The sequence below is a fragment of the Eubalaena glacialis genome, chromosome 10, assembly GCF_028564815.1.
Source record: "Eubalaena glacialis isolate mEubGla1 chromosome 10, mEubGla1.1.hap2.+ XY, whole genome shotgun sequence".
NCBI lineage: Eukaryota > Metazoa > Chordata > Mammalia > Artiodactyla > Balaenidae > Eubalaena > Eubalaena glacialis.
In genome coordinates, this window is record NC_083725.1 from 15,929,964 (window position 1) to 15,946,490 (window position 16,527).

The window sequence follows — 16,527 nt, forward strand, 5'->3', positions numbered from 1 at the left end:
AAAATAACTGACACACTATGCCAGATGCTGTTCAAAGCACTTTACACAGTAATATTATCCTAGTCCTTGCAACCATTGAGTTCGGTGTCATTATTATCCCCATTTTGTTAAGTATGTTGCCCAAGGTCGTACAGTTAGGAAGTTATGGAAGCAGAACTCAAACTTAGATGCACTGCAGCTCCAGAGCCCACGTTCCTAACTACTGCTCTCTGGTGCTTCTGAAGCTGCTGGGGGCAGAGATCTTGTTGGGGTCGTGGCTGTAGCCTCGCGGCTACAACAGCGCTTGCTGCACGGTCTGTTGAATGACAGAATGGACAAAGATAAGAAACACGATTGCCCCGTCAGAGGGATGTAGAGTGGGCCCCCAAGGTGCGCGTGTCCCTCGTAAGCCCGCAAAAGCTCAGACGAGACACCCTGGCCGTTCCAAACACCCTCCGCCACTTCCGGTCTTGGTCCCGCCTCCCAGAGTTCTCGCTGTCCGTTTCGCGTTTGAGAATTTTGTCCTCAGCGTCGATCCGTCTCCCCGCCTTCGCCGCTGCCATGGCGGCAGCTCCGCCGCTCTCCAAGGCCGAATACCTGAAACGTTACTTGTCTGGGGCAGATGCCGGCGTCGACGGGGGCCCTGAGTCCGGCCGCAAGCGTCGCAAAAAGCGGCCGAAGACTGGCGGGGCCGGCGGCAAGGGGTGAGTTGGCCCTGGCGGGGCGGGGTCCGCGCGGCTCGCCGCCCCTAACCTTCCCAGCTCCGCCCTCGGCCCGGCTCTTCCTGGGCTCCTCGCCGGCGGCCCCCAGGGGCCCAGCGCCCTTGACTGCTCGCCCGGCGCTGCCTGAGCCCAGAGTCCGCTCAGACCGCTCCTCGCGCCCCTGGGCAGTATCTTCGACGTATTGAGGCCCGGCTGTAACTTTCATTACTCTTTTCCCGCCTTTGTAGCATTCCGTCCTCTCCCACAGAGAATGAATATTGTGCCCTGAGACTAAAGTGGTGAAGCGAATTCAGAGGTTCTGTGCGTGGATATTAAGGGCCCAGAACATGTCGGTGGGGATTCTCCAATGCCAAGGACTCCGGTCCTGAGTCGGCGACCTATGCTCACTTCCTGTTACTCTTCCTACTACTACTAACAATAACAACTAACGCTTATACAGTTCTTGTCATGTGCCAGGCACCGTTCTAAGTACTTTAGACCTAAACGAATTTATTTAAGCTTCATAACAGTACCATGAAGTAGATATTTTTGTTACCCCCACTTTTCAAACGAGAAAACTTATGTGGCCCAGTGTACTGGGTTGAATAGTGCCCCTTCCCTCCAAGGCATGTCCACCCAGAACCTCAGGATGTGACATTGTTTAGAAATAGGGTCTTTGCTGTTGTAATTAGTTAAGATGAGGTCATAGTGGGTTAGGATGGGCGCTAAATCCAATATGACTGGTGTCCTTTTAAGCAAAGGGAAATTTGGATACAGAAACAGACTTACAGGGAAAACTACCACGTGAAGATGGAGGCTGAGACTGGACTGGTTTTATGCTGACAGTAGGGGCTACCAGAAGTTCGAAGAGTCAAGGAAAGGTCTTTCCCTAGAGACTTACTGGCGGGCATTGCCTTGCAGACACCTGATTCCAGACTTGAAGCCTCCAGAACTGTGAGAGAATACATTTCTGTTGTTTTAAGCCACCCAGTTTGTGGTACTTTGTTAGGCAGCCCTAGGAAACTAATAATATACCCAATAAAGTCAAGTAGTTCCGAAGAACTAATCCATTTCCTCTCCTAGTTTGGTTGTTGTGTTATTCTTGCTTTCTGTCCCCTCTGACTTGTGTGGATTCCTTGGAGGCAGTGCCATGTAGTGAAATTAACTTGAGCTTTGGAGTAACACTGATAAGTCCTAGCTGTGCCACTTTATGGGCTGTGTGGCCTTGGGCAAGGTATTTCATCTGTCTAAGCCTCAGTTTTTTCATCTTTAAAAATGAGAGTAATACTGAATGATATCACTTAAATGGTTGTTGTGATAAGTGATCTTGCCTTTTCAAATAATAACTGTTAATAATAACTGTTTACATCATGGCATTGTTATTATTTGGACTCATCCATAGTTTATCCATGTAACAAACATTTATTGAGTACTTCCTATGCCAATTTTTGCAGGGTGTTGATATCACTGTGAGTGAGAGAGGCATAGTCCCTACTCTGATGGAGCTTATAGTTTAATGGGGATACAGCCTTTTAACAACTAATTACACAACTGGTTGATTTATTTCCTTTGTGATAAAGTATTCCAAGAATGAGTTAACAGGGGTTCTTAGTTGGGGGAGGTAAGTGAAATAGTATTGGAAGGTCTGTGAGGGAAGTTATATATATGCTAGGATTTTAAGAATGCATAAGAGTTTCCCAGTAAAGAATGAGAAGAGTAGGTCAGGCAGAGGGAAGGAACTGAGACATGAAACTGATACGGAAAGGAATTTGGCTCATTCTAGGCACCAAAAGATGACTAGTGAGTAATGAACTGAGGAGGCAGTGGTACAAGATGAAGTTGGCCGTATTGGCAAAGAATGGACCATAGATCTTGTAGAATTTTGAGTTTTAGCCTAAAACCAAAGATAAGTGTTTGTGGGCTGTTATCCAAAAATGTTTCTTCTCTTTTGATCTTTTTATTTTTCACATTTAGAATGCGGATTGTGGATGATGACGTGAGCTGGACATCTATGTCAACCACTAAAACAGAAAAGGAGGAAGAGGAAGATGATGGAGATTTGCCTGTGGTGTGTATCTTTTGAGGCTGTGAGGACTTTGAAATGCAAGCCTCTCAATCTCGACTCCCAGTGCAGGGTAGATTAGTAAGGGGGAAAGTTGAGGGCAGAGAAAAGGTGACACTTTCCAGGAGCTATTTTAAAGTAGTCTTCTTTGCTGATGCCTATACACAGTCTTTGTATATGGAGGGCTCCATCTGCCTGGAAACGGGAACTGATCACAGAGAGGCAGGATTCCTCAGTGTCAGTGATAGAGCCATGATTAGAATTCGCCATGGTTCAATTTGTTGGAACCTACCTTAAAAATAACGTTCAGGTTCAATCAAAGGAAACTTTTTAATTGCTCATTTTATTCCCTGATTCAACTAAGCTTTAAATTATATGCTCTTGCCTAAGTACAGGAGATATGTAGATTAAGAGAACATAGTGTCTGTACTTTACAGGTCATACTCTACAATGGGAGACTGAATTTCAAATGACAATATGATGAATGTTGGAGATAGAGTTCACATATGTACCAAGTGCTATTAGAACACAAGGGAGATAGCACACTTTTTATCCCACTGGGAAATTCCATGAAGGATGGAAATATCTGAATTGAATTTTAAAGGATGAGTAAGAGCCAGGTGGGTAAAAGCATAGGCAAGTAAGTTAGCATTGGTATGGTCATGGAAACTTTGCTCAGAATTGCTGAGAAACAAGGTGAAGAGGAGAGCTTTTGATAGGCTGTATTATACTAAAAGGTGGTAAAGGTGAATTCCAGATGAGTGTGTTTAATGTTAATCCCCAGCATATTCTATAATATTGATAGATTATTTAAAAGAAGGTTTGTTAGTAATTAGAAGGGAAATAGTGATCATAAGGAGCCAATTTAGTTTCAGTCAGAATGAATTACTGAAACCTAGTTAATGTTTATAACATTTGTTGTTATTTTTAAATTTTATTTATTTATTTATTTTTAAATTAATTAATTAATTTTATACATTCATTTTTTTTTGGCCGTGTTGGGTCTTCGTTGCTGCGCACAGGCTTTCTGTAGTTGAGGTGAGCAGGGGCTACTCTTCATTGCGGTGCACAGGCTTCTCATCGCGGTGGCTTCTCTTGTTGCGGAGCACGGGCTCTAGGTGCACGGGCTTCAGTAGTTGTGGCACGTGGGCTCAGTAGTTGTGGCTCGCGGGCTCTAGAGCACAGGCTCAGTAGCTGTGGCGCACGGGCTCAGTTGCTCCGCGGCATGTGGGATCCTCCCGGACCGGGGCTCAAACCCGTGTCCCCTGCATTGGCAGGCGGACTCTCAACCACTGTGCCACCCAGGAAGCCCTATTTTTTTATTTTATGAAAGCAATACATGTTTATTATAGAATATTTTGTAATTGTAAGAACGTTTAAGTTTTAAAAAGAATATAATAATCACTTTTACTGTGACCATCCAGAGATAACAACTGCTAACGTTTAGATGCTTTAATTCATAGATTGTAATACTTGTATTTTATTTATTTTTTCAAGTATAATTGGGATTATACTATACATATGGTTTTGGAGCCTGCTCTTTGACTTAATAGTATGTTGTCAGTACTTTAGTAAGACTTTAAAATATTCTTTGAGAATGTGACTTTTAATGGTTGCATAGTAGTTCAATATACATATTAATTTAATCTGTCTTATTACTGGCTGTATGGGGGGGTTGTTCCTGTTTTAAAATATCATAATGATTTAATAAACATTTTGGACATAAATCATTGTAAGAATCCATTTATTTCTTTATTCCTATGAAGTGAAATCAATAGGTTAGAGAGTATGGTCATTTTGAGGTGTTTCCCATATTGCTTTCCAAAAGGTGGTATGAATTTACACTCCCACTAGAGGTGTATGGGAATGTCAGTTTCCCCATTTCTTCATCAATATTGGAGCATTATTCACATCAACAAAAACAACTGCAAACCTATGTCAATTTGGCAGGTGAACAGTGGTATCCAGATTCTTTGAAAAATGAATGATTTTTCATATGTTTATTGGGCTTTTGTATTTTATGAATTTCTTGTATTTGTCCATTTTTTAAGAAAATTGGAGTTTTTATTTTTTTTCATTGATTTATTTGATATTTGTATAATAGGAATATATTATCTGTTTTACACGCCATAGGTATATTTTGTCATTTGCCTCTTCATTTATAATAGTTTTTGACATTTAAAAATTTTGATTTTTTGTAGTCAGGTCTGTTAATTTTCCTTCATAATATTGTCTTTTGCTCTTATGATTGTCCCAAAACCTAAATAAGGGAAGCTTTAGCCCCACTGCTAGACTCTATGCTTGTTACAACAGACCTTGATTATTGAATTCATTTTTGTTACTCCAAGATTATCACAACCAATAATTAGGACACACAGTAATAGTGGCAGCACAAGATTAATAGGTGTAATTTACCATGTACCAAGCACTGCTAAGCTTACATGAATTATCTGTTGAATCCTCATAGCAATCCTTTGATCCTGCTTTTACAAATGAGGAAATTGAGGCTTAGAATAATTTGCCAAAGGTTATACAAATATTAAGGGGCAAAGCTGGGAATTTAGATCTTAATTCATCTTGTTTTTTTTTTATAAATTTATTTATTTATTTTGGGCTGCATTGGGTCTTTGTTGCTGCACGCAGGCTTTTCTCTAGTTGCGGCGAGCGGGGGCTACTCTTTGTTGTGGTGCGCGGGCTTCTCATTGAGGTGGCTTCTCTTGTGGAGCACGGGCTCTAGGCGCACGGGCTTCAGTAGTTGTGGCACGCGGGCTCAGTAGTTGTGGTTCGCGGGCTCTAGAGTGCAGACTCAGTAGTTGTGGCGCACGGGCTTAGTTGCTCCGCAGCATGTGGGGTGTTCCCGGACCAGGGCTCGAACCCGTGTCTCCTGCATTGGCAGGCGGATTCTTAACCACTGTGCCACAAGGGAAACCCCATCTTGTTTGAAAGCCTGTGTTTTTAATGCCCAGTGAGAGATCTCAAAACTAGGTTATATGAAGAATGATGGTAGGATCTTGGGAGAAGAGAAGAAGTAGAGGGGAATTCAAACCTGGGTTTGAGTTTCAGTTCTGCCACTTGCTAGGTTGAGAAAGTTACTTAACTTCTCTGAGCCATAGTTTGCTCTTAGTAGTGTGGAGCCTTTCTTTCCAGGGCTTTTGTGAGGATTAAGTGAGATAATATAAGTAAAGCACAAAACACAGTGCCTTGCTCATAGTTGCTACTGTGTAATTAGAATTTATTATGCCAGCCATCTTGGAAGGTCTGTCATGTGGAAAGGGGATCAGTTGCATCAGAGGTAGGACTAGGGTGGATGGAAAGAAGTTATAGGAAGGTAGATATGGGTCCAATGAAACTAAGAACTTTCTAGCCCCAAAATGCAGTGGACTGCCTTGTAACATGAGTTCCATGTCAGTGAATTAGTTCCCTGTCAGGGAGGGACTACATGAGTGATCATTTATCAAGGATACTGTAGAGAAGTTTCCAGATTTGTTTGGGAATTTGGATGATATGAAATATGGTCTTATCCCTTAAAGATTCTATGAGTCTGTGTACATTTTAGTGACTTCTTTTGGTTGGATACTAGAAAAACTGTCATTGTGACTACCTACAAGAAGAAAGTTTTCATAAGGAGTCCAACGCCCTTAATGAATGATAGGATGACAGGAAACCTGCCTGTGTTTTCACTCTGAATGTAAAAGTAAAAGGGTAAAAAGAGTTTAGCTTTTAGCTTACAAGTGGCAGTTGTATACCTGGCACATTAATAAGAAGGTTTGTAATGAAAGAAATTAACCTCTGGAGGGAAATTGATTAGTCAGAGAAAGATCTATAATTAAACCATCCAGTGACAATCACATGTTTATGGAGCAAATGTAACTGAGGACCAGTACCTGTTTCTTCATGGCCGTTTTGGGTCTTCGTGTGTTGTGTATTATTAGGAATGGAATAGTCATAGCTTCAGGTTCTTGAGACAACAACAGTGCTACTTGGCTGGATCCTGTGGATTTCCTTAACGTATTGTTCTGACTCCCACAGGTGGCTGAGTTTGTGGATGAGCGGCCAGAAGAGGTAAAGCAGATGGAAGCCTTTCGTTCCAGTGCCAAATGGAAGCTTCTGGGAGGTGAGTTCCAACAATAGGTAAATCTGAATTTCCCATTTATAGGAGAAGCCTTTTTTTTTTTTTTTTCTTTTTTAATTGAAGTATAGTTTACAAGACTGTGTTAGTTCTAGGTGTACAGCAAGGTGATTCAGATATATATATATATATATTTTTTTTTTTTTCAGATTATTTTCCATTATAGGTTATTAGAAGATATTGAATATAGTTTCCTGTGCTATACAGTAAATCCTTGTTGCTTATCTGTTTTAGGTACAGTTGTTTGTATCTGTTAATCCCATACTCCTAAGTTATCCCTTCCCCCCTTCCCCTTTGGTAACCATAAGTTTGTTTTCTATGTCTGTGAGTCTGTTTCTGTTTTGTATATAGATTCATTTGTATTATTTTTTAGATACCACATATAAATTATATCATATAATATTTGTCTTTTTCTGTCTGACTTACTTAGTATGATATTCTCTAGGTCCATCCATGTTGCTGCAAGTGGCAATATTTCATTCTTTTTTATGGCTGAGTAATATTTAGTTGTGTGTGTGTGTGTGTGTTTGTGTGTGTCCGTGTGTCCCGCAGCTTCTTAAACCAATAGTCTCTTGATGGACACTTGGGTTGTTTCCATGTCTTGGCTATAGAAATAGTGCTGCTGTGAACATTGGGGTGCATGTATCTTTTTGAATTAGTGTTTTTATTGTTTCCAGATATACACCCAGGAGTGTAATTGCTGGATCATATGGTAGTTCTATTTTTAGTTTTTTAAGGAGCCTCCATACTGTTTTCCACAGTGGCTGCACCAATTTACATTCCCACCAACAGTGTAGGAGGGTTCCCTTTTTTCCACATCCTTTCCAACATTTGTTATTGGTAGACTTTTTGATGATAGCCATTCTGACAGGTGTGAGGTGATACGTCATTGTGGTTTTGATTTGTATTTCTCTAATAATTAGGAATGTTGAGCATCTTTTCATGTGCCTTTTAGCCATCTGTATGTCTTCTTTGGAAAAATGTCTATTCAGGTCTTCTTCCCATTTTTTGATTGGGTTTTTTTTTGATATTGAGTTGTATGAGCTGTTTGTGTATTTTGGATATTAACGCCTTATTGGTTGCATCATTTGCAAATATTTTCTCCCGTTCCATAGGTTGTCTTTTCGTTTTGTTGATGGTTTCCTTTGTTGTGCAAAACCTTTTAAGTGTAATTAGGTCCCATTTGTTTATTTTTGCTTTTATTTCTTTTGCCTAAGGAGACTGAGCTGAGAAAATATTGCTACGATTTATGTCAAAGAATGTTTCACCTATGTTCTCTTCTAGGAGTTTTGTGGTTTTAGGCCTTACATTTAGGTCCTTAAACCATTTGAGTTTATCTTTGTATATGGTGTGAGGGAATGTTCTAATTTCATTGTTTTACATTTGGCTGTCTGGTTTTCTCAGCACCGCTTGTTGAAGAGACTGTCTTTTCTCCATTATATATTCTTGCCTCCTTTGTCATAGATTAATGGACCATAGGTGTGTGGGTTTATTTCTAGCTCTCTATTCTGTTCCATTGATCTATGTGTCTGTTTTTGTGCCAGTACCATGCTGTTTTTATTACTGTAGCTTTGTAGCATAGTCTGAAGTCTGGGAGGGTTATACCTCCAGCTTGATTCTTCTTTTCTCAGGATTGCTTTCACAATTCTGGGTCTTTTGTGGTTCGATATAAATTTTAAGATTATTTGTTCTAGTTCTACGAAAAATGTCATGGGTACTTTGATAGGGTTTGCATTAAATCTGTAGATTGCTTTGGGTAGTATGGCCATTTTAACAATATTAATTCTTCCAATCTAAGAGCACAGAATATCTTTCCATTTCTTTGAATCATCTTCAGTTTCCTTTGTCAGTGTTTTATAGTTTTCAGCATATAGGTCTTTCACCTCCTTGGTTAAGTTTATTCCCAGGTAATTTTTTTTTAATGCTATTTTAAACAGGATTTTTTTTTAATCTTCTCTTTCTGATGTTTCATTGTTAGTGTAAAGAAATGCAACAGATATCTGTATATTAATCTTATATCCTGCTACCTTGCTGAATTCATTTATTAGTTCTAATCATTTTTGTGTGGTGGCTTTAGGGTTGTCTATGTAGAGTATCATGTCATCTGCAAATAGTGACAGTTTTACCTCTTTCTTTCCAATTTGGATAGGTTTTATTTCTTTTTCTTGTCTGATTGCTGTAGCTAGGACTTCTAATACTATGTTGAATAGAAGTGGTGAGAGTGAGCATCCTTGTCTTATTCCTGAATTTAGTGGGAAAGCTTTCAGTTTTTCACTGTTGAGTATTATAGCTCCACTGACCATGAAGTAAGTGCCAGTTGTCAAAGGTAATCACATCACCTAGACAAAAGATTTTTTTCAATATGAATATAATCTTGTGTGTAAATGATTTGCTGAGCTAGAAAATGTGAACTGCAAAATAGCATTGCTGCTTGGTTCACATCAAGACACAATATGTTTATTTCTTTATATAAAACTGCACATTTGCTTTTTCATACAAATCAGGCCCACTGAATGGAGACGGCTTTAGACCTTTTGACATTTGAACTACATAGCCTGGGGGGCCTTTGTAGACACTTTCATAATTCTTACTTAAAGTATTATCTCTGTGTAAAGCTTTTGAATTGTTCTTCCTGATGGTTACTTATCTCTTACTCAGAAGTGTCTCTTTTTTTTTTAAATTGAAGTATAGTTGATTTACAGTGTTGTGTTAATTTCTGCTCTACAGCACAGTGATTCAGTTATATATACATTCTTTTTTATATTCTTTTCCATTGTGGTTTATTACAGGATATTGAATATAGTTCCCTGTGATATATAGTAGGAAAAAAAAAAGTGTTATACTTTGTGCCTTTAGGTTAATTATCCTAAAATTCTGATTAGAAAAAAATGCATAACAAAAGTGACAATTGGCTGTGGGTTTGTCATAAATGGCTTTTATTATGTTGAGATATGTCCCCTCTCTACCCACTTTGGTGAGAGTTTTTGTCATGAATGAGTGTTGGATTTTGTCAAATGCATTTTCTTTGTCTACTGAAATGATCATGTGTTTTTGTCTTTCCTTTTGTTAATGTGGTGTATCACACTGATTGATTTGATTTGTGTATGTTGAACCATCCTTTGTGACCTTGGATTGCATCCAACTTGATCATGCTTGATCATGGTGTATGATCCTTTTTATGTATTGTTGGATTTGAGGGAAGCCTTTTTTTTCTGTCCTGCACTTTTCTTTTTAGAGGAATGCATAGTTTATTTTAGTGTGTCACTGATCCTGAAAAATATAGTGAAAAAGAATTCGGAACTTTTTCAGAGGTAGTAAGATATGAGAACTGAGAGACCAAGTATTCCACTTTTTCTTATATTTTGGTGTTAGGGTTACTGAGGTCAGGAAGTGACTCATTTGGGTGTCTTTCAGCACCCACTCCTTTCTGGCCCAGAATAGGAGAGCACTTAGTATATATTTGGAGGAGTTTACGAGAATCTGAGGAACAGAATTTGGAGACTAAAGCAACCTCTGTCCTCTCCCAGGTTGAAGTGACACGTGTATGGGCCAAGGATCAATGTTTTCTATCCTCTTTTTTGTATTAATAAATCTTTCTTTGTTCTTCCCTTAATTATTGGTATTTTGCAGCACATTATCCTCCATTTGCCACTCTACACCCTCTCCCTGGGCTAGTAATTTAACTCTCTATTTAAAACATTTTTTGAGTTCTTGAGAGTTTGATAAAGGACATTTGTTATGTCTGAGCAGAAATGAGACCTAGTCTTATTTGCCCTAGTATTCCCTCTGCCCAGCACAAAGAGTTGCCATTAAGACATATTTCTTGAATTGCTAATAGGTATTCGATTCTTACAGCCTACTGCTCTTTGGTAAATCATCACTTGGGGCTTAGCAGTCATTTCCCCTTTTCCAAAAACTTGGTGGTAGGTCTGCTTACTAAGGGACACAGACTAAGAAATACTTGGTCCCATTGAGTCACAGCCCTGGTCCCAGCAGTCATTTGGGCTCTGTGTGGCCAGTGGAAGAGTGCTGATTTTTACCTTCTCTGTTCCATTCTTACATAAGCAAGGATCTTGCTTCTTGATAGTTAACTCCTGTTTACCCTTGATGCTTGTTCCCTTTCACATATGGAGGGTAGAAGAATTAACTCCTAAACAGGATTTATTCTTTCTGTGTTATACTTTGTGCCTTTAGGTTAATTATCCTAAAATTCTGATTAGAAAAAAATGCATAACAAAAGTGACAATTGGCTGTTGGTTAGTGATCACCTTTGCCTCAATTTTTAGTACATTATTATTATGTTTTATGAATGAAAACTTTATTATCAGTATTATTTTATCAGAATCCTGTTCACTCATATCTGTTATTTTCTGCCTTATCCTGTGGTTGTGTTTCCAGTCTTCTTCACAATCTTTTTTTCAGAGAGAATCTTCTGATTTCCATATCTGTAGGTCTAGGAAGTGACACACAGACACACACACACACACACACACACACAAACATAAACGTGCATAGTTGTTTTTCATTCGCCTCATCCTCACTGGCCCATTTGTTACTGGAAATATCCTGACTGATCTCTGACCCTTACTTCCTTTTTATAAGTATCATGGAATTTATCAACCTCGTGGATTAGATTTACTGTCAGGTACCCCACAGATATCAATACTTTTCTCTGAAGGGTGGATTCCAGTCAGAGGATCCTATTCTCCAAAGTAAAGGAGTTGACTTTGTTTCATTCATCCATTTAACAAGTATTCATTGGGTCCTACCCAGCTTTTATTTTTGTTTGTATTTTATTTGTTTAGGGAGATCAGTGATAAGAAATAGAGGGAGAAGAGAAACTGGATTTTGGAACTGTCCTGATTTGCTATAAACATTTCATTCTGTTATGCCTTTGAATATTGAAAGTCTCAAATGCTTTCCTTTTCAAAGATTGCACATGGACTCTGGAGTCAAACAAATCTGGATTTTGATATTCATTCCGCCACTTACTAGCAGGATGACTTTGGCAAACTACTTAATCTTGCTGAGTATCAACTTCTTCATCTATAAAATAGGGATAACAGTGTTTATCTCCTAGGCTTGTTTTGAGAATTAAATGAGATAATCTATATAAATAATGGGCATGCAGTAGGTGATCAGTAAATGCTGATCCTTTCTTTCTGGTGCTCTCCCCAACTCTAATAAAGAGCACAATGGCATGGATTAAATAGTTAACAGCATTTCATTTTGATGCGGCACAGATTTAGTCAATTTGCCTTTTGAAAGAAGAGTGGATACAAACTATGAATTATCTAGGCTAAATATCAGTAGGAGCTTCTGATGGGGAACTCTGTACAAATAAGGTTTTGGGAAGAACATTGGATTGGGGGTTAGAAGGCTGGAGTTCTAGCCTATCTCTTCATCTTAGTAGCTATGACCCCTAGGTAAGAAATCACTTAGTTCCTTGGAGTCTGTGTTTTCATGTCTGTAAAGCAAGGATACCTGCCCTGCTTACCTAACAAGATGTAACATGAAAAATACATTTAAAATGCTTTGCAGATTTATGACTTGTTAGGCAAACATGAGAGATTATTCTTAGGATATACATGAGTGCTGGTTTACTACCCCTAAGTAAGAGTTGTGCATACCTTTTGGGTTTTCTGAAGAGTTTTGAGATGTATCCTGCTGGGGCATCTTTTGAAACTTTGGTTACAGGGGTGAACAGAGCACTTGTAGGAATCTGACTCTTTGCTATTTGTGTTTAGGCCACAATGAAGATCTACCCTCACACAGACATTCCCGTCATGATACCCCGGATTCATCTCCTCCTAGGCAGGTCCATCATGGTACCCTGGATTCATTTTCTCCTAGGAGGGTCCGTCATGACACCCTGGATTCATCTCCTCCTAGAAGGGTCTGTTATGACACCCCGGATTCATCTCCTCCCAGGAGGGTCCGTCATGACCCCCTGGATTCACCTCCTCCTAGGACGGTCTGTCATGACACCCCGGATTCATTGCATCCTAGGAGGGTCCGTCATGATACCCCGGATTCATCTCCTAGGAGGGTCCGTCATGATACCCCGGATTCATCTCCTCCTAGGAGGGTCTGTCATGATTCCCCAGATCCATCTCCCCCCAGGAGGGCCCATCATGACTCAGACCCATCTCCCCCAAGGAGGGCCCGTCATGATTCACCGGATCGTTCTCCCGTCAGGAAGCCTCATCGTCATTCTTCAGGTGTATCTCCTAGGAGGGCTCGTCATGACACACCAGATCCATCTCCACCTAGGAGAGCCCACCACAATTCCTCAGATATCTCTCCTCGCAGAAGGGCCCATAACAGCTCCCCTGACACAGCTCAGCCTAGAAGGACTCTTGACTCCGTGGACACACCACAGCTCAGGAGGGCCCATCATAATTCCCCTGACTTGGCTTCTAATGTCCCTCATTCACTGCCCAGAACCAAAAGCAGTAAAGCCCCAGAAAGCTCTAGCAAAACTTCTCCACATCGGAAGGGGCCAGGACCTTCTCATCTATCATTCCCAAAGAACAGCAAGTATGAATATGACGCAGAACTCTCTCCTCCACGGAAAAAGCAAGCAAAATCCCGTTTTGGAAGTAAGCAGCATGATTCTAAAGGTGAGCATTTGATTGTCCATGAGAGAGACTTGTTCCCGAGGCACTTTCTTTTGGACATTTTAGTTGCTTTATTAGGTATTTGTGATCTTTAGAAATGAGAATGGAGCTTTGGAGAAGTTTTAAAAACTGGAGGGAAGTGACAGGTTGGGCTGAGGAGAGTTAAAAATTTACAGTAGCAGGGAGGAAATTTTTATATATCCTTTTGTTTATTCTCCCCACCTCATATAAAGATATTATATACATGTTTGTTGCATGTATAGAATGCATAGAAATGTAGAAAAAGGTCATACAAAATTCTGTCATTCAGAGGCAGCCACTGCTAGTGTTGTAACCAATGTCCTTTTAGTCTTTTTTTTTTCTATTCATTTCTGATGTAGTTGAGACTTGTCTAGGCAGTAAGTACATATTGCATGTGTAATCTTGCCTGTTTTTTTACACTGAACATTATCTTCCCCATGTCGTAAAACATCTCTTTGTTAATATAATTTTTGTTGGTGTTTACTTAACCATTTCCCTAATATTGCGTATTTTAGGTTATTTCTAAACCTTTTCTTCTATAATTCCATAATGAACATCCTTATACGTAAACTGTTGCCCTGTTCTGAATTATTTCCTTATCTACTTCTAGATAGATTTCTGGGGAATTGAAGTACTTCTAGATCTGTTTCCTAGGAAACTAAGTACAATAGAAATTGATTTATTGGGTCAGAGGGTTCTGTGCTTTTAGGACTGTTGATATGTATTGCAGATTGCTTTTGGGGAAGGTGATTTGTGATGCTTATGTCTACGATTCACACCTGTGTGGTGAAATTTGTTTACTCCATCTTTTGTCCCTAGGTACTATTTTAATTTTTAAATTCAAATACATTTTTATACTTTAGTCTGAGGACATGAGAATATAATCCAGGTAGTTTTAAGTTTCACCACACCACTGAGACCTGAGTGCAGTTTGTTTTTTGCCCACTCTTTTTTTTTTTTTTTGCCCACTCTTTATGTGTGGATAACTATGACACAGATGATAGCCTCATCCACCAGAGGGCAGACAGCAGAAGCAAGAAGAACTACAGTTCTGCAGCCTGTGGAATGAAAAGCACGTTCACAGAAAGACAGACAAAATGAAAAGGCAGAGGACTATGTACCAGATGAAGCAACAAGATAAAACCCCAGAAAAACAACTAAGTGAAGTGGAGATAGGCAACCTTCCAGAAAAAGAATTCAGAATAATGATAGTGAAGATGATCCAGGACCTTGGAAAAAGAATGGAGGCAAAGATCGAGGAGATGGAAGAAATGTTTAACAAAGACCTAGAAGAATTAAGGAACAAACACCTAGAAGAATTAAAGAACACACAAACAGAGATGAACAATACAATAACTGAAATGAAAACTACACTAGAAGGAATCAATAGCAGAATAACTGAGGCAGAATGGATAAGTGACCTGGAAGACAGAATGGTGGAATTCACTGCCACAGAACAGAATAAAGAAAAAAGAATGAAAAGAAATGAAGATAGCTTAAGAGACCTCTGGGACAACATTAAAGGCAACAACACTCGCATTATACGGGTCCCAGAGGGAGAAGAGAGAGAGAAAGGACCCGAGAAAATATTTGAAGAGATTATAGTCGAAAACTTCCCTAACATGGGAAAGGAAATAGCCACCCAAGTCCAGGAAGTGCAGAGAGTCCCAGGCAGGATAAACCTAAGGAGAAACATGCCAAGACACTAATCAAATTGACAAAAAAGACAAAGAAAAATTATTAAAAGCAACAAGGGAAAAACGACAAATAACATACAAGGGAACTCCCATAAGGTTAACAGCTGATTTCTCAGCAGAAACTCTACAGGCCAGAAGGGAGTGGCACAATATATTTGAAGTGATGAAAGGGAAGAACCTACAACCAAGATTACTCTACCCAGCAAGGATCTCATTCAGTAAGTGGGAAACACAAGAGAAGAAAAGGACCTACAAAAACTAACCCAAAACAATTAAGAAAATGGTAATAGGAACATACATATCGATAATTACCTTAAATGTGAATGGACTAAATACTCCAACCAAAAGACACAGGCTCACTGAATATATACAAAAACAAGACCCATATATATGCTGTCTACAAGAGACCCACTTCAGACCTGGGGACACATACAGACTGAAAGTGAGGCGATGGAAAAAGATATTGCATGCAAATGGAAATCAAAAGAAAGCTGGAGTAGCAATACTCATATCAGATAAAATAGACTTTAAAATAAAGAATGTTACAAGAGACAAGGAAGGACACTACATAATGATCAAGGGATCAATCCAAGAAAAGGATATAACAATTATAAATATATATGCAGCCAGCATAGGAGCACCTCAATACATTAGGCAAATGCTAACAGTTATAAAAGAGGAAAATCGACAGTAACACAGTAATAGTGGGGCACTTTAACACCTCACTTACACCAATGGACAGATCATCCAGACAGAAAATTAATAAGGAAATAAGCTTTAAATAACACAATAGACCAGAGAGATTTAATTGATATTTATAGGACATTCCATCTGAAAACAGCAGATTACACTTTCTTCTCAGGTGCACACGGAACAGTCTCCAGGATAGATCACATCTTGGGTCACAAATCAAGCCTCAGTAAATTTAAGAAAATTGAAATCGTATCAAGCATCTTTTCCAACTACAACGCTATGAGATTAGAAAGAAATATCAGGGAAGAGACTGTAAAAAACACAAACACATGGAGGCTAAACAATACATTACTAAATAACCAAGAAATCACTGAAGAAATCAAAAAATACCTAGAGACAAGTGACAACAAAAACACGATGATCCAAAACATATGGGATGCAGCAAAAGCAGTTCTAGAGGAAAGTTTATAGCAATACAATCCTACCTCAGGAAACAAGAAAAATCTCAAATACACAATCTAACCTTACACCTAAAGGAACTAGAGAAAGAAGAACAAACAAAACCCAAAGTTAGTAGAAGGAAAGAAATCATAAAGATCAGAGCAGAAATAAATGAAATAGAAAC

General features: G+C 39.3%; 1 protein-coding gene across 1 annotated transcript in view; it reads left to right on the top strand.

Moving 5' to 3' along the window:
* The first annotated feature begins 517 nt into the window (after nt 1-517).
* The window catches only part of BUD13 (BUD13 homolog), a 33,842-nt gene continuing 17,832 nt past the window's right edge, over nt 518-16,527 (top strand). The window contains exons 1-4 of the mRNA XM_061202499.1: nt 518-683; nt 2,655-2,748; nt 6,772-6,856; nt 12,619-13,494. Coding sequence (XP_061058482.1) covers nt 541-683; nt 2,655-2,748; nt 6,772-6,856; nt 12,619-13,494 — 1,198 coding nt within the window. The 5' untranslated portion in view covers nt 518-540. The remainder of the gene's footprint in view (nt 684-2,654; nt 2,749-6,771; nt 6,857-12,618; nt 13,495-16,527) is intronic.